The following is a 24201-nucleotide window of genomic DNA, read 5'->3' as shown; positions in this document are numbered from 1 at the left end:
GACATAGGTAAGGGAGATATATACCTGGAGATTGTCATAGACTCACCCACATGACCTAATTCTCTGCTCTGTTAACACACCCACACAGTTAGGTCAGGATGGCACAGGAAGGGAAATTCACCTTGTGTAAAGCTATATGCACCACTTCAACCCCAGGGTGAGGATGCAGAGCTGGGTGAATCGGTGGAACAGGCATGCAAGGGCATATGCTGCAGCCGATTCAGACCAGTGCAGAGGCAGTTGCTGAAGACAGAGCAACCGCAGGATCCTGGCCTACCCCGATCAAATGGCCCTGCCCGTAGAGGATGCACAAAGTGGCAGCAGGTGCTAGCCGAACCTGGTGGATGGAACAGTGAGTCGGGAGGAGCTGTGGTTTCCACTTATGTGGGCTTGGGGTGTGAATTCATAGGGCCATTTAGCTCTCTGTGCAATGCTCCAGACAATGGGCTTTATGCGGGAACGATGACTTTCACCCTCTACACAGAGGGGGATTTCTAGGGACAGCAAATTATGGGCTAGATCAGTGGCTCTCGACCTTTCCAGACGACTGTACCCCCTTTCAGGAGTCTGATTTGTCTTGCGTAGCCCAGGTTTCACCTCACTTAAAAACGACTTGCTTACAAAATCAGACATAACAATACAAAAGTGTCACAGCCACATTCTTACTGAAAAATTGCTGACTTTCTCATTTTTACCATATAGTTATCAAATAAATCAACTGGAATGTAAATATTGTACTTGCATTTCAGTGTATCGTATATAGAGCAGTATAAACAAGTCATTGTAAGTCTGAAATTGTAGTTTGTACTGACTTAGCTAGTGTTTTTTCTGTAGCCTGTTGTAAAACCAGACAAGTATCTAGATGAGTTGATGTGCCCCCCTGGAAGACCTCTGTGTACCCCAGGGATATGCATATCCCTGGCTGAGACCCACTGGGCTAAATTGTGCATTGCAGGCACAGCCCTGCAGTAAGTGTGGACCTGCATTGCTCCAGGGGACCTCCAAGGGGCACTCTCGTCTCCGGGGGCTCCCTGCCTCCACTGAGGAAGAACAGTTTGATACCCCTGTGAGGGCTACAGCATACTCCCCCCTACACAGCTGACCAGTCCCACCCGATACTGCACAGCGAGGCAGGCAGGCACTGGGGTGGAGGAGGGAAGGCAGCAGGAGTGGATTAAGGATGGCAAAGAGGTGGCTAGTATTGCTGGTGTGGGAGCCGAGGAGACAGTGAAGAAGTGATGCTGTTTGACCAGGAAGAAGGCAAAGCCGGCGGAGGAAAGAATGAATTCATAGCACCGGAAGGCCATGCAGTGACAGGTCTCTTTCCAGAGACTCTTAGCAGATGATGGGGTAAAACTGCTGTGTAAAGGATCATGGGTCCATTTTATTGCCATGTACTGTTGGGCCCACTCTTCCCCCGTTAGGCCTGGGAGATCTCTGGCACTGGGGAGCCCTGAGGCCTGCCCAGCTCTGCATGACTCCAATAAAGGCAACAGTGGAGATGCTAGAAGCACTGCCCCGGAACTTTAGTTCCGTGTGCACTCCCAGAAGTGCACATGTGTTTCCAATGCAGATAAAGGAACAAAGTACTTTGCCGAGGCACTAGCAATGCACTGATGAGAAATGCACCCAGGGGGCTATTCCCTTTGTTTGGAAATCAAATGGAAAAAAATAAGGTGGTGATACTTTAAGGCAGTAGAGTCACAAGTCAGGGAAGGCAGTAGTTAAAGTCTCGGCAGCAGCATTAGCTTGGCTACGTCCACATACCCATGGCGTAATACTTTCCATCCCCGTTTTGGTGTTAAAAGTGTAGTTTAATATAGTATGTTAAACAGGTATGTTGTTAGATCAGCCGCCAGTATCCTGGAATCTGCTCAGCCTGGCTTTGGGCCAGGGAATGGTATTGAGACTCTTGGTTCTGAGAGATGTCCACCCTCTGTCCAGAGAGAAGGGAAGTCCATCCGTACTCATCCTGCTGGGCCCCTGTAGCGTTTGATACCAATGATCAGCAAATACTTTTGCCTCATCTCCAAGAAGGTCTAGAGTGAATGGAAATGCCTGAATCAGGGCCTTCCTCCCAGATAACTCTGAGGACTGCTATGGGCATTGGTGTATGTGCCTCCATACCTCTCACCTGCAGTGTATTACCAGACTCAATCCTCTTCCGCACACGACTCAACATCTCCATGAAGCTGTTATTAGTGCTGGTGAGACAACAGGGGCTGGAGTGCCTGTGGCACAAAGATGATACCCAGCTGTACAGCTACTTCATACCAAATGCAAACGGCATCATCACCCAGCTCCCTCGGTGCCTGGCCAAAATCAGCTCCTGGAGAAAGAGCAGTCAGCTAAAGCTAAATGACTGTGGTGATGCTGGTGGGAAGAGGGAAATGCTCCAGAGAACCAACTTCCTCTCTTTTAAGGGCATTTGCCCTCATGTTAAGTGAGTCCACAGCCTGGGGTCCTTCTGGGCTCCTAAGTGCTACTAGGTACCAAAATAGTCCTGGAGAAAGAAAAGCTCCAACTTTCCTCTTTGACTGGCCAGAAGACTGCAGCCCACCCTATCAAACACTAGCCTGGCCACCGTGATCTGCATATTTGTGATCTCCAGGTTTGGCTCTTGCAGCTTGTTATAATGAGGAATGAAGCCCCGTGCCCTGAAAATGCCTCGGGGTGCAAAGGAAGCACCCCCCTGCTTGGCAACTCAGATGGCCAGGAACACATCTCCCTGGCCCTCCACCCTCTGAACTGGCTCACCACTGACTGCAGCATCATGGACTCGATTTGGAGATGAAGGGTCACATCACCCCCCCTCTCCACACCCACAAGGGGTGGCTCAGGGGGAGGAAGTCCTATAGCAGTGGTTCTCAAACTTTTGTACCATGCTCCAAATATGACGAAGTGGGTATTCACCCACGAAAGCTCATGCTCCAATACATCGAAGTGGGTATTCATCCACGAAAGCTCATGCTCCAATACGTCTGTTCGTCCACAAGGGGCCACAGGACTCTTTGCTGCCCTTTCACACAGCAAGCCTTTGAGTGCGACCCCCCCCCCACCTTATAAATTTAAAACACTTTTTATATATTTAACACCATTATAAATGCTGGAGGCAAAGCGGAGTTTGGGGTGGAGGCTGACAGCTCACGACCCCCTGAGGGATCCCAACCCCCAGTTTGAGAACCCCTGTCCTACAGCAGGGTATGCCTCCAGGCTTCAGAATAGGATCTAGCACCCAGCCCCAAACTCTGGGGGATCTGCAGAAGGTCACGATAATTGGTGTAGACGCCCTGCACCCGTACCAGGGAGTGAGATAGAGGTGGTTCTGGGCCCTGGTGGCCACCCCTATCTCACTCCCTGGTAGCGCAGTTCCATTGAAGTCCTGCTACCAGGCCCTTCCTTGGTCATGGCCACCCCACGAATCCCCGTAAAAGAGATAGGTCCACCAGAAAGGGTGCTCCAAGGAACAGGGAGCAAAGCCCCACTTCACTGGGCAAGTAGGGGAGATGTGTGTCTGCTGGGCCCCAAACCCACCCATACGGGGTGACTAATCTCTGTCCCTCCCCAAGAAGCATCCTTTGTGAGGTGTGGTTAAAATGGTGCCGGTTCTCCTTTCCCTGTGGGAGGTCAGCTCTACACAGCAGATTTGGGGTGGGAGGAGACGATCCCCCACTAAATCAGGGATAACAGTTGCTGGGAGGCCTGGGAGAAAAGGGACTTGAGTTTTGGCAGTGGGAGAGGATGGGTCTGGAGTGGGAGAGCGGCTCAAGAACCCACGGAAGGGAACTGGAGTTTACAATCCCCTGTCCCCCAAGAGTGCTGAAAAGGGTCAGGGAGAGAACATGGCGGCCTCAAGAGTGGGAGACCCACTCGGTAATGTGAAATGCCAAACCAAGGCGGAGCAAAGCCTACCCTGCGCCTGCCAAAGAAACCTTTACCGTCGACGTCAGCAGGAGCTGACTCGGTCCTGGGAAATGACCTGGATGCACAGCAAGGCAGAAAAGGTGCTTTTCACAGCAGGGAACGAGCTATGCTATTCCTGCTCTTGTCAAGTCGAGCTGGCTGCTTTGCCCAGGACTAAATATTATCCCCCACCACCAGTTACGTTCTGGGATTTGATGCAGTTCTGACAAGCCTGCATCCTCCCTCCAGCAGATTACCAGGTGCATTTAAAACAAATCCACCCTATGTCCCTCCTCAAGCATCTGTTTATAAATGAGCATAACCCAGCATGGCAGAGCCGGCTTTCAGCCATGCTCTTGACCCAGTGAAATGTATCCCTTGAGGGGAACAAAGGCGCTTTAATGGGAAAGCCTCTTGTTGGTGGCTGCTGTGAGTGAGTTCCATTCCCCGTCTGTCCCCTGCCGTGGAAGCCTCTCTCCTCTAATCAGTACAGACAAGGCTAATTGGGGTGATAAAGAACTGGCTCTGAGAGCTGGCGTGGGCTGGCAGAACAAATGGTGCGGTGGTCACAGCTGGGACTGTGGAGACAGAGAGAAAGCGTGTGATACAGGCTCCGGGAGCTGAAAGTTTAATCAGCCCATGTTGCGTGCGGGTCTGCGAGGTGGGGGGTTGTGTGTGTTTTGCATTCGCTGCTGACATGGGTGTAACGTACACGCACGTCCGGTGAAGCAGAAGCAGGCAGAAAGCAGATGCTTTTTGTTAGGGGTTGATAATCATTTCTCTCCCGGCTCGGGAAAAGGTGTAGAAAGGAATGTGCTCCTAAGGGTGTAAGGAGGGAGACAGGTCTAGGCTTCCTGCCAGGGATCCTGTAATGATATGGAAGGCAGCTAGGGGAGACAGGACCAGATGGATTTGGCATACAGCTAATTTCTCCGCCAAAAAACACCACCACAAAAAACAGTTTTCTAGAGGGGTGGGTCAACATGTATTGACTGAGGCTTCATCATGAGGAGGTGGGGGAAGGGTATCTGGGCTTGGTTCTCTTGTTCTATGGGGCAGGAGTTAAAAGAGAGGTGATGGTGGTAGAGTTCCAACAGAAGTGATGATGCAGAACTTGCTGGGTGAGGATCCATGGCCGACGTTATTGTAGGTCAGACTAATTGATCATAATGGTCTGTTCTGGCCTTATAATCTATGAATCACCCGGAATGGGATGGTGGAACCCAGAGCACCTACCAAATGGCATTTTCAGACAAATGGGGCTAACATCCAGTGTAGTGGTAGCTCATGATGAACATGATTATTCTGTGTATTACGGCGGCATGTTGAGATGCCAAACAGGACCTGGGGTCCGTGGTGCTGTACAATCAAAGAAGTCACAGCCTACCCTGAAGGGGATGGACAAGCAATCGAGTAGGTTTTTATCCTCTTTCATTCCTGCAGTAAGAGCGTCTATGCAGACTGTAACTGGCTTCTAAAGCGCTCCCATGTTATTTCAGAATTCCATTTTTTTTTTTTACTGACAGTAAATGAAACCATGTTGTTAATAGGGATAAAATTAAAAAATGGAACCAGAACCCCGCGGTGCCATGTTTATTTTTATAAGGCTGAGGACTGCTCTCCAAAAAAAAAAAGAAAAATAATTGAAAATACTTTTAAAAAGACAGCAAACCCTGCTCTCTTCTCTTCAGATCAAAGAGAACTTCCACAAAGTTCCCCTGAGCTCCCAAAAATTGAAACACTCTCTCTCTCTTTCTCTCTCGTTAAAAGGCAGAATCAGGAAGGAAAGTGGGATTTGCTAATGTGAGAGCAGCTTGGAGAGTTCCCCTTCCACAAAACTACTGGACAGAATTCTCCTTGTGGCATCTGTGCAGCCCCACTGACACCAAGCTGTTGCAGCGAAAGGAAGAGCAAGATCAGGAAATAAATGGTCCAATCTTGCACTCAGAGCTCTGACTTTGCCTGAACGGAGACTGCAGGGTCCGGGTGCATAAACCTTGCATGCTTTTAATTCCCCCATCATCTCCATGTGTTTATCATGATTCCAACTGATTGACAGCTTCCTGACCGTGCTGGATGCAGGGAGGTCAGCCATAACTGCATCCTGTGTTACTTTTCAATAGATTATAAGGCCTGGGGCAGAGACTGATAACATCTACTATGGGGCCAGGGAATATTAGGATAATCTAGTCTGATTTCCTGCATAACACAGGCCAAAGAACCTTGACCAGTGATTTTTCCATCTGGCCCAACTACTTGTGACTGAATTAGAGCAGATAATTTAGAAAGACGTCCAACCTCAATTTAAAGACTCCCAGTGATCTTACCATACCTGGTCCATGATTATTTACCATCGCTGTTAACAATTTGCATCATATTTCCAGTTTGAATTTTTCTAACTTCAAACTTCCAGTCACCAAATCTTGTTGTGCCTTCATCTGCTAGATTAAAGAGTACTCTGCTTTCAGAAATCTTCTCCCTCTGTAGGTACTTATCGACTATTATTAAACAGCCTCTTAATCATCTCTTCGAATAGACCCAGATGCTCAACGTACGGCATGTTTACAAGACTTTGAATCATTCTTATAACATTTTACTGACCCCTTTCCAATTTTTCAGCATCCTTTTAAAAATATGCACTGGTCTCACTACTGCCATATATAGCGGTAATAACGCCTCCCCACTTCCACTCAATATTCCCCCGTTTATGGATCCAAGGATTGTGTCACCCTGGGAGCTCACATTCAGCTCAAGTCCTTTACAGTCACTGCTTTCCAGACTCTAGCCCTGTTTTACAAACCGGGCCTTTTCCTTGTCCCATGATGCATGACCGTGTATGTGGCTGTATAAAAACACATGTGGTTTGATTGTGCTAGCTTGCAATGACTGCTGGCTGCATCAAAACGTGACATTGTACAAATGGCACCTTTCACTAACCAGACCTGATGCCTGGGTGTGTCCAGAGTCAGAGCTGCTGGCAGAATAAGCTTTTACTCCTTTTTACTACTGTGACCCCTGCAAAGCCAGCACAGGAAGCGGGAGCCTGAATCTACTTTGTGTCGTGCATCATCCATAGAACTGCTAATTGAATTCCAATCTGCAGTGCCAAATTTTACCCAGGCAATCCTATTGAAGTCAACTGACAAAATGTGGAGACAATGAGATTGCACGGCTGTGACAATGTGGCCTGTAGAATCTTTATTGCTGGGGACTGTGGCCCAAGGACCCTTTGGTGTCAACTGACAGATGGCGTGAGGGATGCATAGGGTTTTACAGGATTCCCTGTATACATATTATTTTGCCAAAGGGTGGCATGTGACGTCTCTGCCAAGAGGCAGTAGCTCACTGCTCACAATAATCATTTCAAAAATGTACATATGGATAATATTGAAGGAGTTAAGTATCTATCCTGGGAATTAAGTTCTTAAAGCCTTGAAGTTAAAGGCAAGTCCCGAGGCAGTGACAGGCCTTGGACAGGCAAGGGGGTAGCAGACCCTTCTCTCTCTCTGTCTGCTCATGTGTGTACTGTGCATTGTATGTCCTACCATGGGCGGCTATTTGCATAGTGAGCCAGATCCTCAACAAGAGCGTGGAAAATCTATACAAGAGAAAATCTACAGGAAAAAACAAACCCAACAGAGGGGTATGCTGTTTCTGAGTAAAGACAATGAACTTTAGGGGGTATAACTGGATGTACACCCTGGATTCTCTACCTCGGGGACAAGCTGGCAGCATTTTTCGTCTCATGAAAGAAGGATCCCAGCCAGGCCTGGATGAAAACTGCTGGAAGGACTTTGGGGTGAGCATTGCTCTATAAGACATGGATGTATTTAGTTAAATAAGTCTAGGCTGTAGAACGCCAGCGATGATTTTATTTTATAGGTAACCCTGTGTTTCCAATACTTCTACTTGCTATCACTCGAATCTCTAGTCTCTGTTAACTAAAGTTTGGCTTGTTTTCACTAGAAGCATATCTACGTTTTGTGTGCTCTCGGGTGGGACTGGTAAGCTGAGGTGTACTATTCCTGGAAATGTCATGAGTGTCCAGTGGAAGGGGGCTGGACCCTCCAGGGAGATGCTCGCAGGTGGGGTGAGCCTATCACTAACTGGCCGAAAGAGAGCAGGTTCCTGAGAGAAGTGCTTGTGTTCCTGGTGGCAGGTGGAGTTGGGAGCAGACCCACAGCAGGCAAAAAAGGCTTCCTGGCATAAAGGCAGGTGGTAGTGAGGTGCCTCCCAACCCTGGGTAGCCCCAGGAAGCGTTACAGTGACAATGCTGGGAGAGCTAGAAAGGGCCTGGCTTGACTCAAATCTCAGGATCAGCATGTAGCACTGGCTGGTAGACACAAAGGTATTTTATATGCAGTGGTAAGACACAACAGACCCAGAACCCTCAAGAGGTTATTTTCACAGTCACTCTGCAAGATTTGGAAATATCTGTGACTCCAGGCTCCCCAGTACGGGTTTGTTTGACTATTTCAAACCACGTTTACTAATTTTTTTGCTGCTCTGACAGGAGGCAGGCTTTTCACAACTGCTTTCCTCTAAATATCTGGGGCCAAATTCACTTGCACCAACACCTGCATGAATACAGATGCACACCAGTGTCCCATCCAGGAGCGGGCGCTCAACCCCCGCCAAGCCACCTGTGGATGGCACTTATGCCAGGATCATCTGTAGCCCCAACAGGGGAAGAAGAGCTAAGGGGATGTGCTAAGCTTGCTAATCCTCTCAGCCAAAGGCACCAACTAGAAATATGCTCTCTAAGCCACGTCTGTACCATGGGGTCTCTTCACTTCCTGGATAGACACATTCCCTATCTGAGGTGTTATCTCTCACAACTAAGTCAACTCTCTCTCCCCCCTTACGTGGATCAGCAAACTGGGTCATTCCACAAATCCCCATCAGCGATGCCCAGTCTGTAGAATGAAAGAGTGGAAAAGACCCCAATATATTTTCATACTGAATTTTCTCCATGCAGCTTAGAAAGCTCAGGTGGATTATTCTTTAAATGCTCTCACTGACAAGTGTCATAATGAACAGGCTTGTGTGGTCCCCAATGCCCTCTGCTGGAAGGAATCAAAACTGCCTGAATGTGTGTCATCGGCCCTATACTGCTCATACCAAAGAGAGTAGTTCAAAGGCTGCTGGAGCAGGAGGATCTGGATTCCATCCCTGCTGTCACCAGGAAGTTCTGAGTGGCTGTGGTGTGCAGCATTGTTAATAACAAAGGTGCATGGATTTGGCATGATGTACGTAACCAAACAAAAGCATAAACTGTGAGAAGTGAGGCTGGATACACGAGAAATGCAGGGATCAAAGATACTTGCACAGCTGCTGGGTGCCAAGCCATTTAGCCAGTGATTACTTGCACTATCGAGGGCTTTAATGACTCATTTCTTTCCATCTGCTTTGATCATGGCCTTTTGTTTGGCACTTTAAAGTATGGAATTTGAAATGGAGGAATGACATTCCCTAAGAGCTTTCAGTACTGTCTGGTGATGAAGGGAAAGTCAAGAATTGCCAAGGTGCTTTTTTTTTCTTTTGCATTAGTGGGTAGAAAACAGCCTCCCCGGTTCAAAGTGTTAAAGGAGAAAGCTTGAGGGCTGGGGGAGGAGGGGGGCACACATGTGTGCTTTCATCCTCATCCAGGAGGGACCTTAATCTACATCATAAACCCATAATGCAACCTGGCTAGGCTACAGCTGGCAAAGTGCTCCGCACGCAGAGATACAGCCTCTGCCCCAGAGAGCGTACAGCCTAAAAGAAAGCAAGAAGTCAGGTTGTACCAGAGAGCCAGAGGTGGGAATTGTTTAAAAAACGCTCATTATTTTTCCATTTTGATTTTTTTTTTTTTAATACAAGTTTATTTCTTGTGACCCTCGTGGAAGCTTGACAGGTGGGGTCGTGGACATCTGGGATTGAAAGTGACGACAAATGGAGGAGGAGGAAAGGAACAGGGAATTGAGAGGGGCCTCACAAGTGGTGTGCAGAGGCCTGGGGAGACACAATAGGAGACAAAGTCTGAGCCGCAGGCAGAGCAGAAGCTGTGAAGGGCTCCAAGAGCAAAATCTTGATGTGGCGGTTAAAGGGGGACCCAGGGGCAGAGTTGGTCACATTCATCATAGGTACAGGGTGGCCCTGGGCCAGAGCAAGGGTGGGCCCCTCCCCCCCCCCCCCGGTGCTCCTGCCAGGGAAATGGGGTCAGTTCATGGTGGCTTGCCCCACTCTGCCTGCCGGGCACTCCTGAGGAGCTGAGTCTGGGCATGGAGGCTTGCACCGCTCCTCTGCAGGAGCGCCGGGTGGGTGAAGCAAGGCAAGAACCCGCCCCCTGACCTCGCTCGCTGGCAGGAGGGCTGGATGGGCAGAGTGGGTTGGGGCGCGCCCATTTTTCAGGGCTGGAGCCCCTGGGCATGGGCCCTGTTGGCCCAGTGGCTAATCCGCCACTGCAGGGTTGGGATGGCGTGAAGTGCTCCAGGCAGGGCAGGAGCAGCTCTGGCAGAGGGATGTGAAGGGACACTTTCGGCACAATCCTTGCCTAGCTCCCACTAGTGCTGTTAGTCCTTCATGAGCATGGGCAGTGAATTCACACGGAGGGACGAGATCAGCAGGGAGCAGAGGCGGACTCAGCCCTCTGTGGGATACGCCTCCCTCTGGTAGCAGTCACCTGTTTCGAACCCTTTCATACAATGATTGCATTGTCTTCCCTGAGATTACTTCCAGAGCCCCTCCCTTAAGAGCAGGCAGCACTTTGCATATCACACACAAGACAAACCCCACACTCTGGAGTCTACTCAAATGTGACAGGTAGAGGAAGGCTCAGGCACAAGAAAGGGTGGAGAGAGCGGAGGTGAGGAGAGCCACAGGACAAGCTTTGTGGGTTTTGAAGGACCACCAGGTAGGTGCTGGGGCCTTCTGTGTTAGAAGCTGTTGCAAATGCAGGAGGCAGCCAGTGAGAAGCACTGACAGATTAACCCTTTCTGTTGCCCTGGGCAGAGTGTAATAATGTTGTCCCTTCCTCTCAGTTCACCTATTGGCAAGAAGTGAAAACTTTATGTCCCCTTCCTCTGCACTAAGGAACATAAGAACAGCCACACTGGTCGACCTAGCCCAGGTTGACCAGCCCAGTCTCCTGTCTTCCGACAGTTGCCAGTGCCAGGTGCCCCAGAGGGAATGAACAGAACAGGGAATCACCAAGTGATCCATCCCCTGTCACCCATTCCCAGCTTGTGGCAAACAGAGGTTGGGACACCATCCCCACCCATCCTGGCTAATAGCCATTGATGGACCTATCCTCCATGAAACTCTCTATCTCCTTTTTGACCCAGTTATAGTCTTGGCATTCACAACATCCTCTGGCAGGGAGTTCCACAGGTTGACTGTGCGTTGTATGAATAAATATGTCCTTTTGTTTGTTTTAAACCTGCTGCCTATTAATTTTCTTTGGTGACCCCTAGTTCTTGTGTTATGAGAAGGAGTAAATAACACTTCCTTATTTACATTCTCCACACTAATCATGATTTTATAGACCTCAATCATATCCTCCCTTAGTCATTTCTTTTCCAAGCTGAAAAGTCCCAGTCTTATTAACCTGTCCACATATGGAAGTGGTTCCCTACCCCTAACCATTTTTGTTGCCCCTTTCTGTACCTTTTTCAATTCCAATATATTTTTTTTTAAACGGAGCGAACAGACAGCTACCACCCAAGGAGATTACATAGTTTACCCTCTATATCTGAGGCCATTTCGAGCAGAGAACAATTCTGTGTTTTGTTTGGCCTTCCACTGCCGGGTTTAATCTTTAAGCCCTCCACAGGCGTGGCCCAGTTATTTCCATAACGGACTCCCTCAGCCATCAGGAAGTACAAGAACAAATGGATATCAACTGGCCATCAGAAAGTTTAGACTTGAAATTAGACGAAGGTTTCTAACCATCCAAGGAGTGAAGTTCTGGAACAGCCTTCCAAGGGGAGCAGTGGAGGCAAAAGACATATGGCTGGCTTCAAGACTAAGCTTTATAAGTTTATGGAGGGGATGGTATGATGGGATAGCCTAATTTTGGCAATTAATTGATCTTTGACTATTAGTGGTAAATATGCCCAGTGGCCTGTGATGGGATGTTAGATGGGGTGTGATCTGAGTTACTACAGAGAATTCTTTCCTGGGTGTCTGGCTGGTGAGTCTTGCCTACATGCTCAGGGTTTAGCTGATCGCCATATTTGGGGTCGGGAAGGAATTTTCCTCCAGGGCAGATTGGCAGAGGCCCTGGGGGGTTTTCACCTTCCTCTGCAGCGTGGGGCACGGGTCACTTGCTGGAGGATTCTCTGCACTTTGAAGTCTTTAAACCACAAGTTGAGGACTTCAATAGCTCAGACATAGGTCAGGGGTTTGTTAGAGGAGTGGGTGGGTGAGATTCTGGGGCCTGCGTTGTGCAGGAGGTCAGACTAGAAGATCATGATGGTCACTTCTGACCTTAAAGTCTATGAGTGTGCCACAATGACAGCTGAGACGGATAGGATGGAACTCTCAGACTCTGCCTTCTGCTGTGGGAACCACAAAGCCAGAAATCTGAACACACTTGAGTCTCGCAACCTTTAGAATGTGACACAAAGCTCAGTTTGCTGCACAAAACCTTCTCATAATCCCTGCGAAGAGTCTTCTCCAAATTTGCAGTGTCAGCCTTAGTACTGACAGCCCCAGGCATTTGAGCATCATTAGCCAGGCTCCAAAACATCATGAGGTTGGCTTAAAACCATGAGATTAAAAAAAAAAAAAAATCTTTTTTTTTGCCTAGTGGTTTCTGAACCATTGGGGCCATTCAGGACATGTTTTGAAGTTTTTCTCCACAATCATAAAGACTAAAAAGTTTGTTTTTTGTTAACGAAAGCCAAGATTCATACCTAATCACTTATCTTCAGGAGCTGGGGTTTTAAGAAGAATATCAAATATTGCAAAGCTTGCAGTGAAATCATGAGAGTTGGCAACACTCTGACCCTAAGACAGTGGCGTGAAATTAAGAAGGGAGTGGAAAGGATGGTCCTTTTGAAGAGCAACGATGCCCTGTGTTTGGCATGCAGATACTGCCGCCATTAGCGCATTAGACGTGAGCAGGATAGAAGCTCAGAGGTTAACACATGCGTAACGTGAAGTTACTGCCTACAAGCACTCATGTAGTGGCAATTCCCACGCATGTGACTGAATCAAATAACAAAGTTCATCACCACAGATAGAAAACAGGTGACCTCAAGGCAAAGGCAGGGAACCTCCTCCCACGCAATGGAGAACCAGATGAAGGGGCAGAACCACAACTGGGCAAGGGCAGGGCTTCTGATGCCCATTCACACGGAACAAAAAAAGAAGTTTGTTCATTCTGTAGGGAAGTCCTGATTATGTGTGTGGCATGTATAGCAGAAGGTAAGTGCACATCGAGACAGCTGTTTGCTAGCCAACAACTGGAGATTGCCGCAATCCTGGTCCTATAAAATGTCTCTTAAGATCAGAGGCAGGCACAAGCCAGAACCATGTATGACCTTAAAGTCAGCAGTTGCAGTGGGCTGAGAACTCTCCCCCAGAAGAGGAAGTCCTTCTGAAGTTAGCTGTGTGGGGGCATTTAACATAGCAAGCAGGGGGAGAGATTCCTTACTCACTAGTCAGGAGATCAGGAAGTTTACGCTGTAGATTGGATTCTGGTGCAGTGGGGTCCATGCCAGCTAAAGCAGATATGGAAAGATCAGGACTAGCCTACCTAGAAGATGACCTGGGGATGTCCACAGACAGTCTCTAACCAAAGCAGCAGAACTTGGGTTCCGAAGCAGCCCATCTGTGTTTACTGAAATGGGCTACACAAGCCCCAGCACATACAGATACGTTTGACTTTTGTCCTCTTTTGATAGATATAAAGGCCCATACTTACACATCCAGATGCCCAGAGTAGGCATCTACATCTGCATTTAGGCACCAAAAATCAAAGTGGCCTGATTTTCAGAGGTGCTGATCACCCACAACTCCCACTGAAATCACTAACTTCAGACACACAAGTGTCAAAATGCGGTCCAAAGTATACAAGCTTTTCAACGTGACTGCCAAGATTAGACAAGCTAAGCAGAGTCAGCCTAGACCAGCACTTGTATGGGAGACCACCAAGGAACACGCAGTGTGCTACAGAAAGTGGCACTGGTGGTTCAATAGGTGGCACTTTCTCCCTATGAATCCCTATTGAAGAAACAAGGACATTGGTAAGGATCAAATTCTCCTTACCTAACTCCCGCATTCCCAGTGGTTTCAAGGGGACACAGCATGCTTCTTGACTTCCTGTCCTCATCTCTCGTAGTGTTGCTCTGCATAGCTAAACAAGGCTACATTACACTCCAAAGGGAGCTGCATATCAATGATGTGATTAGTGAGTGTGCTGTGGAGTAACAAGTGTTAGAGAAATGAAACTGGTATTTTGATATTGGCCAAACCTAGAGCGGTATAATGGAAGCTTTCCTTGATGACAAATGAAGTCACAGTGTTTCAAGCAAGTGCCATTGTCTCTTGAAGTGTTGGAAGACGGAAGAGTGAATACCAACTCCCTTCTCTAGAGAGACAAGGTGGGTGAGGTAATATCTTTTATCGGAATAAAATATCTTGTATTCTCATGAGGATTTTATTCCCATTCAATAACAATGTCAGAAAGGGGTCTGGTTTCATGTTTTTATGTCTGTCCCTGGGACACAGGTTCAATATGTAAACTATCCATCCTGCAAGTGCGAACTCCTGCAGGTGTGTGGGTTGGCCCAATAAAAGGCATTACCTCACCTATCTTGTCTTTCTAATATCCTGGGACCAACATGGCTACAAAAACACTGCATAAGACTCCTTTCTCTCTCAATCTTCAGCATCAGCAGCACATAGTTCTGACGGTGGCAATTTTTCTCTTTGGGTGAAAATGAGCAATAAAACCAGATTAAGTCCATTTTAAGGAGAATCCCTCACACAGATCGCATAGCAGGAGAAAATACTCCTGGCTGTTTTGGGGGGAATATACAATCTCTGCAGGTATATGATATACTAGGATAGCGTGATGGATGTTACAGGATTTAGGGAAGCTGCTGTAGCTTCTGAGACGCCAAACAATCTGCTTGAGAATCTCATGCTTTCAATGTGTCTCCTTCTCTTGGACGGGACAATGAATGGGACTATCAGGAATATACTACTCATTTTAAACAGTTAGAAAGGCCAAAGGGCATGACTATAATCACTGGCCTTTGGGAAATTTGATTTGTTAGTTGGAACTTCTATACATTAACTAATTCTTCTTATGGCAAGCAAATCTGGAACAGTTCTGCTTGCTAAGCAGCCATGTGTCCTTAACACCTCACTTGGAGTGTGGCCACTGCACTTACGGGGAGAGGCACAGCAGCCATCTCTTTGAGTAAAGGACTGCTGAGAAATGTCCTGAAGAAAGAAGTCAATTAGCAGGCCCTGGAAAAATGGTTTCTTTCTATAAAGTGCCTTTTAAGTATGGCTTTCAAGCCTCTTTAAGGGTTAATGTTTAGCTATTTACCTAGAGTTATGGGATGTCAGCTCTTTCTTTTGACTCTTAATGGCTTATAGGTATCAGGAGGTGAAGATTCCTTAAAAGAGATGGTGTCAGGAATGTTTTTTATGCCCACCAGCACCCACACACCTGCAGGAGTTTGTGCTTGCAGGATGGATAGTTTACATACTTGAACCTGTATCCCAGGGACAGAGATATAAACATGAAACCAGATCCCTTTCTGACATTGTTATTGAAGCCTTCTGCAGTACAAAGGGGTTCTTTCTCTCCTCATCCACATTAAATGACCACAAATAACTGTTCAGTTCAAGGCAATTCTTCAAACTACTGCTCTAGGGATCAAGACTACAGGGTTAGGGCCTGATCCTGCAAGGTGCTGAGCACCCTTTTCTCTCACTAACTGCATCTGGACTTGATTTCAGTGGGAGAAAGACTCATCTCCTAATAGCTCCTTTGGAAGCAACAGTGACATGCCTGTATTAGGCACAGAGACAAGGTGGGTGAGGTAATATCTTTTATTGGGCCAGCTTCTGTTGGTGGAAAGGACGAGCTTTCGAGCTTCAGAGGCACCACATTGAAAGGGCAAAAATGTGGTGACTGGGTCAGGTAACAAATTGCCACTATTGTAAACAGACTTCAAAACACAGATCAACCTACTCACACATCAAAGTTGTTTTGACAGGGGCATGGGAACAAAAATCTGGGTGCTGAATAAACCTGAACATTGCTCACTTGTGACATTCAAGGGATGAGAAATGCCAGTGTGTCTCGTAATTACACTTGGGTGCAAAGAGGCATTTCTAACTCAAACCATCTTGTTCAACTGCTGCCTCATTTTCAATAACTTCCGAAGAGCGACTTGTGCTGGGAACAGGAACCTCTGAAGACAGAATGTCCATCTCTTTCGCTGCAGCACAGGCACAGCCTGGGCAGAAGGGAGGTATGCTTCCCCCAAGCTGGTCACTGAGATCTTGAGAACAAGGCAGGTCAGCCATTAACCAATTCAACCCCAACTGATGACAATTGAGGTGCCAACTATGATTCAGATGCCTGTTCACTAGAACCTGGATTCTGACCATCCAACTCATTTTACACAAGTCTCCAAGCTGCCACCAGGAAATATCTTCCATCTGCTATCAGTCTGGGTTAGATTTAAATTGGCAACCTACCACGTACCCCACAAAGGGAGAAGTGGCCGTGACTTCACAAGGGACTTTGCTATTGCTATGGAGTTTACATGGAAGGTGCTCAGAGATGCTACTGAGATGGGCAGCAGTATAAAACAGATAGATGGAGGGATTAGATAGATAGCTAGATACATCTCTGTAGCTATTAAGGCCTCTTCATTTTATAAAGTTTAGTTTCTTTCCATATTGAAGGGACAATGCATGTTTCTCTCCTGCTGAAGCATGACTCAGAAGGACATTGCACAGATTTATGCTGGAAGCATGGGGCTTCCCGCGTTCCTTTAATAGTAACAAGACTCTAAAGAGATTCCACAGGCTGCCCACAAGAAAAACTCCCAGGAGTCTGCTGTGGAGGCAGATGCTGCTTCTGGGAGATCATTGCCAATAGGTGACACCTGGAATGTGTGGATGTTGTCCAACTGAGGCGAGGAGGAGGAGGAGTGGGCTGGTGCAGTGAGGCAATCCGACACCTCACCAATGTATTCCCCTCTCTCGCCTCAGCTACGTTCTCAAAAACAGAGTTTCAAATAACGCCGAGGGATTCTGTCAGACAATTGTGATCATTGGTGCCTGGGGCTTTTTATAACTAGAAGGCATGATACAGTGAGGGGAATTAAGCACTGGAACGATTTACTAAGGGCTGTGATGGATTCTCCATCACTGGCAATTTTTAAATCAAGATTGGATGCTCTTCTAAAAGGATATGTTCTGGTTCGAACAGGTATTATTTTGGGGAAGTCCTAGGGGCTGTGTTATACAGGAGGTCAAACTAGATGACCACAGTGGCTCCTTCACTAAGACTACTGTTCTGATGATATGCCATCTCCCTTTACAAACTCTCTGCACACGGCTTCCCCATTAAAATGCAGCCATCTCTGGGGTAGACTGGAGCAGAGGGCAGGCTGGAAGCAGGAAGGACCAAATAGCTGCAGTCACTTGGCTCAGCAGCTGCTTAGCTCAGAGAAAAGTAGTAGCTCAGGGCTTCTTCCCGCCTGCATGACAGTGGAGTCACTGTTGGAGATGGGGAGAGTAATAGACGGGGCAGTTCCACGTGACAGGAGGGGAGAAGGTAGGAGTGGACGCAAGGGTCGGAGCCAGGTGGGAGAGGAACAGTTGCGGGGTATTTGCAACACACAGAACTGACATTGGAAAATGTTTTCTGATTCTTATTGCCAACATTTCATTTCATCTTATTTCCTTGGAGAACTAAAAAAAGATCCTTTCAGTTTGAACAATCATGCTCTCTGCTGGTGCTTTTTACATGCTCCAGTACTCACACAGGCTCTGGGTGTTTCTTAATGCCTTCAGAACGCACGGCACCTCGCTGTACTAATGATCTCCCAGACAGCAGCCTCCGAGAGCATCACAATTAGAGGTAAACGAAAGGGTGTACTCGCTGGAGGAATCTGCTCTACAGGAAGCGAGCGACTGCGATTTTTTTTTTTTTGCCCTGGTTGTTTTTGCAGCAAAGGTGTTCTGCAGATGCCAGGCTGTCAAGGTGGGATGGGGGAGTGGAGTGGAGGTGTGAAGGGAAGGCCAAAGGGCAAGGCCAAAGGAAAAACAGCATGTGAAAACTGGCTCCTCAGGAAACACACGCCAGGCCTGTGAACCCTGCCCTCAGACAGAGGAACAGCTGGTGCAGGTGAAAGAAAACAAGAGATGGGAAAGAGCGAGCAAGTGAGTTGGAGAGAAGAGAGATTGCCTCAACGAGGCAAGTCGTTTTCTCAAATCTCTTCTTGCTTTGTCATCTTATTTGGAAAAGGTTGACGGGAGGGAGAAAGGAAGGGATGGGTGGGAATTGAAACCTCAAAGAAACAAATGGGCAAAAGACCTTCTGCTTTAAATCGAGGCTGATCAAAACCTTTCTGAAAGCAGGCAGTACAGTTCCGACAGAGAGGGTCTGGTCTGCCGGTTTGAGCTGATGCACTTTGCTGCCTCAGGCTAATAGCGGGAACTTTTCTTGTGCAGCAAACTATAGTTTTTAGTGTGCAATCCCCTTTCTAAGTTATATATTCCAGTATTTCTGCTGTGCCGTGGGACCCTCTCTGAGCCTATTAACCCAATTAGCCACTCAGTAAAGGACTGAAAATGTGAAAGACATCAGCATTTGGGACTAGTAGCACTTTGTCAGTCTAGAGCACTCTATAAAGAGTTTCCAGCGGCTCTGAGTATGTTGTAGGTAACAGCAGCTGGGCAGGAGATGCTGCAAGAAAAGACAGTTAAGCCTCACAACAGGCCTGGGAGGTAGGTCAGTATTAGTCCCATTTTACAGATGGGGAAACTGAGGTACAGATAATGAAGTGATTTGCTCAGGGTCACACAGAGAATCAGAGCTGGGACTAAAACACTGGCCTCCTGACTCCCAGTCCCATGCTTTAACCAGTAGACCATGCTCCCTCCCTTTGGTTACTGGGGTGGGATCCAGTAGAGCAGATGTATCCTTCCATCTAAATTAAACAGTCCCAGATGCCAAAATAAAAGGTAAAGAATGGTCCAATGAGAGAATAAGATCCTCCCCATAGCTCATAAGAACAGCCATACTGGGTCAGAGCAATGGTCCATCTAGCCCAGTGTCCTGTCTTCTGATGGTGGCCAATGCCAGGTGCCCCAGAGGGAATGAACAGAACAGGTAATCACCAAGTGATCCATCTCCTGTTGCCCATTCCCAGCTTCTGGCAAACAGAGGCTGGGGACACCATCCCTGCCCATCCTGGCTAATAGCGAGGGCATGATCCTATCACTGTGCAGAATGAAATGGTTTATCTACTGCTATATGACGAATAATAAAGGCTGCTGGTTCAGCCCTCACATCTGTCAAAAATGACTTCCACTCAAGTGAAGCCCAAGCCAGATAAAACCATAAAGTCATGAGCCTGCAACCAAAATATGTGACTTGTGACACTTGTGGACATTCAAGACCTCAGGGCACTTGTCACAAGAAGGGCAGTTTTCAAGGCCAACCTTGACCATAAATGTCAGTTTTGGCCAATGAGCTTTTACGCTGCCTAAAGCCATCAGCATTTAAGGACACCATCCCTCATGCCTGGGACTAAAGACAAACTACCATACTTCTCACTTCTTAAACATCTCCCCACCCCCAGCAGCTGGCAAATCCTTTCCCCCACTCCTCTCCATGTCGGACAAAACTACTGTAGAGAATCCCGTCAAGCAAGGCAGTCCTAAGGGAGAGAGGGTTGCTTGGAGAACCCCTGTTGCCTTGCATCTGATATGATATAAGGATGCTTCTGGAGGGCTATGGCTGTGACCTCCATACAGCTCTTTTTGTCAAGTGCCATTTCATTAAAAAATCAGCCTTTTAACTGTGGACACATTTCAACCTCACCAAATCTGCTAATTATTGACAGTTGGTGAAGAGGAGATTTCACTTGTTCCTCCTGTTAAACTGCATCTAATTAGTAATTACTGGTTCACTGTCATCTTTACTGCAATAATCCCACTGCACATTGGCTCATTAACCTTTTGCTTTTCTAATGCAGCCTGCCAACAAGATGAAGGCTGAAACAGATTGGAAAACAATAGCTCAGTCTTGTATTTTAGATGTTTTTCCTCTTGCCCTGGAGAGCCGAAGGGAAGATTATTTTTAAGACAAGAATTTCAATTGCAATCAGCCTCATTCTTGGTGATGGTTTGTCCTACATCTAGTCAGCTACTAGAAGTCTTTAAACGGAGCCTGTGATGGGGCCTGGGTCTCTCTGTCACTGACTCCTCTTCCAGATGCTTCAGCCCTTGTAACCAGAGCCCCGTGCACTACACAGCATGCTGGACCTGGGTTCGGCAGCAAGATTCCTGGACTCTGCAGGTGCAGCAGACTGGAAACTGTGCAGCAGTTTCTTTTAAATAGAAAATGTAGGGTCTGAGTTAATTAAATATGTACGTGAACAATGAACTCAGTAGGGTAGCCCCTGGCTTATTTATTGGGATGCTGAATTCAATTGATTTTATGCAATTCCCATTTTCAGTGTTGGATATGTTGCAGATGTTTGTACAGGCAATGCATAACTGCACTGGAGGGACAGTCAGTGAGTATGTTGTAGGTAACAGCAGCTGGGCAGGAGATGCTGCAAGAGTCATGGGAAGCAGTTTGAGATTGTGAGCTAAGAATATTAACTGGGTATTTCTGCTAAAGCGATCTGCAGTGAAATACTTAATGCTGCAATTAGGTTTCAGAGTCAACACCCTCTTGAGATTAATGGGATAATTCCCACCATATTCCCACAATGTTTTAGACTTGCTGCAGACCCAAGGAGATATCACTGCATTGGTTTACACTTGGTGTCTGTTTTCAGGGTTATCTTCACAACCATAAGGGCAAAAAGAAAAGAAAAGAAAATTGAGCTTCTGGAGCACAGGTCTGCAGTATGAAGTGAATCAGAGAACCCCTGGGGCTCTGCCTTTGATTAGATATGGGTCCAAGACAATTTTGATGCACTAACTTTCCCAAAGCTTGGTTGATCAACTCAAGGGTTACTATTTTAATGTCTATGAAGACAGTTTTAAGGCCAGATTCTGATTTCACTTACACTGGCTTTAAACTGGTATAACTCCACTGACTCTGAGGCAGCTATTTCTGACCTACATTGGTGTAAATGAAAGCAGAATCAACTCTTATGGCTTAAAAAAAACCAGCCAAATGGCCTGCTTCATTACTCTTCAGAATGTGGCAAAACTCACCATTTTTCTCAGGCCTATGGGGAGCAAGCAGTTAGACAGGGTGGGGAAGTAGAGGGTTGGTGACAGGAATTGCTATTAAGGTCTCTGGCTTTTGCATAGGTTGCTGGGGCACCCCTTTAAATCTGTGACAGGGCTTTAACTCTGGGCAATACTGTTTCCTGTACATTTTGTAAAGTGCTCAGAGTCAACAATGGGAGCTCAACACAATCAAAATAAATACATTAAACGAACTAGGCTCCCCACTTCAGTCCACTAAACTAAACTGAGAACAAAAAGCCACTGAAGCTCCTAAGCGAAGAAAGAGCTTAATAGTGAATCAGCTGCTAGGCTTCTTTAATCACCGACGTCAGTAGGGTAGTACATGCATAACAGAGTCACATTTGGCTCATTTACTGTTATTTTAAATGGCCCCTTTGGAGCAGAATACCCTGGTTACACTCCATTTGCTCCCTGGACATACCTTGTTCCAAGTGGACTGCCTCTAATGTCTGATCTATAGCTGCTTTACACCTACTACCTCCACAAACAAAACAAATACTTGTAGCACTGGGCACAGAGTTCGTATCCAGCCACACAGGAAGGTCTGCTAGCATAGCCGGGAGAGGAAGCAGGTCTGGCAGATTTCGTGCACACACATAAGCCAAACACATCACACGCTCAGATCCTGAATTGAGACTCAGGACTGATGGGCTGTGACAGGACCACTAGCCAAGTCTGGGAAGAACTGGCTCTGAAGAGATTATGGTTTTAGAGAACTGACCTACTCCATTCACTTCCTAGGTGCTGAACGTCTCCAAAGCTCATCAGCCACTAAACAGATCGGAATCAGATTCTGCAGGACTGGAGATTTACACACACCCTTCAGCAAACGACAACACTTTGTAAAAGACTGGGAGTCTGATAAGACTGAATATAAAAATGCTTGATACCTCAAAGTTCCCACAGCAGGACTTCAGTTCTCTTGAAGCTGAGGGACCAGAGCTGAGAACCCCGTGGATAATGAGCAATACACCACTGGCTGTAATGGCTTCCCTTCACTGACATGATGTGTGGGCAGAGAGCACATCAGTCTGTTTTAGTGGCTAATCAGCTCTGATTCATGTTTACACTGTGGATAACACTTTTTTTGCTTTTAGAAGGTCACTTTCAATTAATCTTTGTACCATTTTAAAAGTCACCATTGTTTGCAATTGTAATAGTCTTTGATACAAGACAGACATTAATTTTTTTCTGTAATTTAAACAGAGCTAGGATTGATATGGCCATTAACATCAATATAACCGGTCAGACCAAAATATCAATAGCAGCACTTTTCACCCAAAGAGCTCAAAGTGCCTTACAGATGTCTGTAAGCACTGTTAGACTCATTTTTCAGATAGGAAAACTAAGGCACGGACTTTTTTCTCTTTTTTTAAGGCCCAAAAACCTTCACAGAGGGCATATAATTTTGGATGCTTCAGCTTTTGGATAACAAACTTTAGATACCTGTGGCTTCATTGGGTGCTCATTGCCTCTGGAAATCAGGCCTTTGGTGCCTTAAGATGGAGACCCAAACAATGAGTGGACATTTTTGAAAATTTAAGCCTTAATGACTATCCCAAGGAATTTCAGCCCAAGTAATTTCAGTGGCAGTTGTGATTGGACCCCAGTTCCGGTTTTACTTGAATGGTTTCCGCTACAAAACAGTTAAGTATCCCATCTTCTTTTGACTGGCATTTTGGTGACCCCATAAGCAAGAGAACATCAAACTGGCTTTGAAGTGTGGCTTTTGGCCGAAAAGTGAAATCTAACACAATCTAACACATTCTTGTTGCTAGGCACCAACAATGTGCACTGTGCTGCACAAGACACGGAGCAAAGACAGTCCCTGCCCTGAAGATACAATCTAGAGATGAAATGGAGAAGGTGGAATACTCAGAGAAGCTGCAAGAACACGGATCTGCTCCTTGTATGTCTTCCGGTCATAGAGGCTTGCTTTATAGACAACAACAAATGTTCACTACATGAATACTCCGGAGACAACACAGACATGGGAGAGTGAGCAGGACTGTGTTCTTCCTGATGCACCAGAAGCAAAAGAGGCAGCTCAGTTCTGACCACATAATCTTTACTATGGATGCTAATGAAAAAGAATGAACCCAGCTTGACTCTCAGAGCCCAGGGTGAGCTGTCAGAGCCATCAGGTAGAAACACAAACACTGACTTGTGAACAGAGCACATTTGACAGAATCACTGAAAGAGAATAACTATGGAGGGCCACAATGTCGTCTTTACAGCGTTACTCTTGACTACAGCTGCTACCCTTTAAGTACAAGCAGAGAGGATTCTTTCCAGGTACATTTTTTCAAATGTCTCATTTAAATGTTTTGTGTCCCCGCTCCTCCCTGCAATTAATATGTGTTAAAACTGATTACTGCACAGCCTAAGAATCCTCAAGACAGAAGTGGGTGAACCAACTAACTCCTATGGGAGAAAAAAAGGATGGGAGGGGAAGGGAGGCCAAACAGGAATGGTGCCGTGTGTTGTATTTAAACCATTTATTTCTTGCATGGAACATAGGACTTTCTACTTCAAAAAGATCTCACAAAACTAAGTGATTGGGCAACAAAATGGCAAATGAAATTTAATGTAGATAAATGTAAAGTAATGCACATTGGAAAAAATAACCCCAACTATACATACAATACGATGGGGGCTAATTTAGCTACAACGAGTAAGGAAAAAGATCTTGGAGTCATCGTGGACAGTTCTCTGAAGATGTCCACGCAGTGTGCAGAGGCGGTCAAAAAAGCAAACAGGATGTTAGGAATAATTAAAAAGGGGATAGAGAATAAGACCGAGAATATATTATTGCCCTTATATAAATCCATGGTACGCCCA

At 46.6% G+C, this 24201-nt stretch overlaps 1 protein-coding gene across 2 annotated transcripts in view; it reads right to left on the bottom strand.

Moving 5' to 3' along the window:
• Window positions 1–24201, bottom strand: part of SFXN5 (sideroflexin 5) — a 159739-nt gene that overhangs the window by 6782 nt on the left and 128756 nt on the right. The window contains exon 14 of one of the 2 annotated variants that reach the window (XM_039542388.1): window positions 9816–9897. The exons of the other annotated variant lie outside the window; for it this stretch is intronic. Coding sequence (XP_039398322.1) covers window positions 9877–9897 — 21 coding nt within the window. The 3' untranslated portion in view covers window positions 9816–9876. Of the gene's footprint in view, window positions 1–9815; window positions 9898–24201 lie in introns of those variants that run through there. 2 annotated transcript variants of the gene reach the window in all.

This window comes from Mauremys reevesii, linkage group 5 (genome assembly GCF_016161935.1).
Source record: "Mauremys reevesii isolate NIE-2019 linkage group 5, ASM1616193v1, whole genome shotgun sequence".
Taxonomy (NCBI): Eukaryota; Metazoa; Chordata; order Testudines; family Geoemydidae; genus Mauremys; species Mauremys reevesii.
This window is presented reverse-complemented; position numbering and strand designations above follow the sequence as displayed.